The 1098-nt window shown below is 35.5% G+C and overlaps 1 protein-coding gene across 1 annotated transcript; it reads left to right on the forward strand.

Annotated features, from left to right (window-relative positions):
- Positions 1 to 81: 81 nt before the first annotated feature.
- Positions 82 to 962, forward strand: LOC110034847 (mitochondrial-processing peptidase subunit alpha-like; the record flags this gene model as incomplete). Its single annotated transcript, XM_020739086.1, has 4 exons — positions 82 to 295; positions 395 to 562; positions 664 to 744; positions 896 to 962. Coding segments are annotated over 4 exons (530 nt in total), but the record flags the coding sequence as incomplete, so codon positions are not given.
- Between the last annotated feature and the right edge of the window lie 136 nt (positions 963 to 1098).

Raw genomic sequence — 1098 nt, forward strand, 5'->3', positions numbered from 1 at the left:
TAATATAGTCTCTTGGGACTATTTCAACCCATATTAAAATAATTTTGGGACTAATTTGACACTTTTAACCTCTTGTAATAGTCAGGAAACTATTTTGACACTTTACTCGTTACTTCCTGCTGTACAGGTAAAGAAAGTAAAGTTAGAGATAGCAGAAGCTTCGAACAACCCACAGGGTCTGCTTTTGGAGGCTATACACTCTGCCGGATATAGTGGTGCATTAGCAATTCCACTTTTGGCTTCCGAATCATCCTTGAATTTAATAAATAGCAGTGTTCTTGAACAATTTGTTGCTGTAAGTTCACACTTAATTGTTATTATTTTTTTTTCATTATGTTTAGTTTGTGCTTTCCATTGACCTATGTACTGAATTTTTCTCCTTCTGGATACACAGGAAAACTATACTGCCCCAAGGATGGTACTTGCTGCATCTGGTGTGGAACACGAGGAATTAGTTAAACTTGCCGAACCACTTCTATTGAATCTTCCCAAGGTTAATCGCCCAGAGGAGCCAAAATCTCTCTATGTTGGAGGGGATTATCGGTGTCAAGCTGATTCTGCGGTGCCTATGATAATTTGTTGTTGAATTTATGTTTTTTTATTTTTTTTTACATAGAGCTTTTGATTTTTATATTTTTTGTCAAACTTTCTTTTGCTCAACAGAGTACACAACTTGCTATTGCTTTTGAAGTTCCTGGTGGCTGGCATAAGGAAAAGGATGCCATGGCTGTGACAGTACTTCAGGTTTTAATGAGTTTTATTCCAAGCAGTTTACTGCAGAATTTATGCATAGTTTCATGTTGCTTTTGTGATTCATGTTGGTGCTCATTTATTATCTCTGTAGAAATAGAAGAACCAATTTTTTCTTTATTTTATTTTTTTAATTTTTTTGCAGATGCTTATGGGAGGTGGTGGCTCTTTTTCTGCTGGAGGGCCTGGAAAGGGGATGTACTCTCGTCTATGTGAGTTAATTTTATGCTGGTTTGTAACTTCTTGCACTGCTTTGGCAATAGTTTGTTGTTAGCTTTTTACCTTCTTTGATTATATTTACATGTGAGGTAAGGTTTATACTGAGATTATCTATAGAGATTTTTTTTT

The sequence above is a fragment of the Phalaenopsis equestris genome, unplaced genomic scaffold (genome assembly GCF_001263595.1).
Source record: "Phalaenopsis equestris unplaced genomic scaffold, ASM126359v1 Scaffold193942, whole genome shotgun sequence".
Classification (NCBI taxonomy): domain Eukaryota; kingdom Viridiplantae; phylum Streptophyta; class Magnoliopsida; order Asparagales; family Orchidaceae; genus Phalaenopsis; species Phalaenopsis equestris.